At 43.5% G+C, this 1,568-nt stretch overlaps 1 protein-coding gene across 1 annotated transcript in view; it reads right to left on the minus strand.

Annotated features, from left to right (window-relative positions):
- pcolcea (procollagen C-endopeptidase enhancer a) overlaps nt 1–1,138 on the minus strand; it is a 4,688-nt gene extending 3,550 nt beyond the window's left edge. The window contains exon 1 of the mRNA XM_035667147.1: nt 870–1,138. Within this exon, the coding sequence (XP_035523040.1) occupies nt 870–958 (89 nt within the window). The 5' untranslated portion in view covers nt 959–1,138. The remainder of the gene's footprint in view (nt 1–869) is intronic.
- Nucleotides 1,139–1,568: the final 430 nt, after the last annotated feature.

Raw genomic sequence — 1,568 nt, forward strand, 5'->3', positions numbered from 1 at the left:
AATATGAAGTTGTGCCTCAGCTCACAACAAAAAATAACTCTGCTATGGTTTAGAAAAGGAAACTACTGCTTTAGAGTCATAAAAATGAGGCATGAAAAAAAAAGATCTGTAGCTCAGTTTTTAAGATATAGCTGACAAGCATATTTTACAGCTGACTATTCTAACCTCATAGTTATTGTGTCACTTCAGCTAATAAATTCTGTTGCTTTCCAAACACTGAATGTCAAAGCTCATTTCACAGAAGGGAAAATTTCCTATTTCAGGATGTTGCCAGCAAGGATGCACAAGACTTGTCTGTATACTCGTGATTACGTTATGAAGTTGTTATTTTTTGGCATTTTACAGTGTGGTGTGGAGAGATGTTGTTTTTGGCTCAACTGTGAAAACTATGTTGTTTAGGGTTATACATGACATTTCACAAAATGTAAGAAAGATAGAAAACATTTGTCTGTCATCCCCAATTGTGAAGAAGTAAACAAATACCTAAGTATGCAGTGGAAAAACAGACAAGCTCAGACAGCAGAACCCCAGCAAAGTCAGACGCTTACTGATTAGAGCCAAGATGTCCAGAGCCAGAGCCAAGTTGCTCTGATTCGACCGCACAGGCACAACCAAAAGCATTAACATCTGGCTCAACTACTGCAGACTCAGTGTGCCTCACATCATGAGCCAAAAACCAACAGGACAACTCTGTGCCCAATCAAACACTGAACTGGAAAGAATTTACTTACAGAGACCGGAAAGAATTCAGTGTTTTTCAATCTGAACTCAGTTGGTTGAATTTTGTTCAAACTAAGAATAATATCCTCACTTAAAACCTCAACAAAGTTTTCTATGACACATTTCTTAAATATTCACATTCTCCTCACCTGGTGCTATTGGTCTGCTGAGCCTTCGTCCATCCTAAACTCAGAGACAGGAACAAGGAGAGACCCCAGATGCAACCCACATGCACCATGATGCAGCGTGCACACAAAGCAAAGCAGACTATTGCAGAAAAGGGAGGTGGTAGCAGGAGGCAAGAGGTGTAAGACAGAGGGGGAGAGGACGAGGAGGAGGCCGCTCGCTCGGGATGGGCGGAGAGAATGAATGAGTAGGGAGGAATCGAAGGGGGAAGAGAGTTCGAGAATGGGTAAAGAGACAGACGGAGATGCTGGAAAGACAACGGAGGCGACAAAGAGCCATGAAGGGGGGATGACGTGAGTGGGGAGAGAGGGAGGGACGGAGGGAGGAGAAGGCTTTAATTAGAGCCAGATGTTTCTCCATAATAGCCCTGCTTTCCAATATAACAGAGAGGGCATCTAGGAACGAAGGGCAGAGGGGAGTAGTGCCAGAAGCTGTGGCTGAGGCTTTGTGGACATTCAGAAAGGAGTGAAAGGAGTGTCATTTTACAGCAGATGTTTCTGGTTCATCACATGGTTGAAACTTACAGTAAAAGAAGCTTGAAATTGAGTTTGGATGGTTGTTAACTTAATTAATGTCCATGACTGACTGAACATTATGCAGGGTTGCACAGGTGGGGCCAGAGCCTGAGGCTCTATGGGCGGTAGCACTCAACTATTTGGGCC

The sequence above is a fragment of the Morone saxatilis genome, unplaced genomic scaffold (genome assembly GCF_004916995.1).
Source record: "Morone saxatilis isolate NCDOM2014 unplaced genomic scaffold, NCSU_SB_2.0 Contig20, whole genome shotgun sequence".
In the NCBI taxonomy this organism is placed as follows: Eukaryota; Metazoa; Chordata; class Actinopteri; family Moronidae; genus Morone; species Morone saxatilis.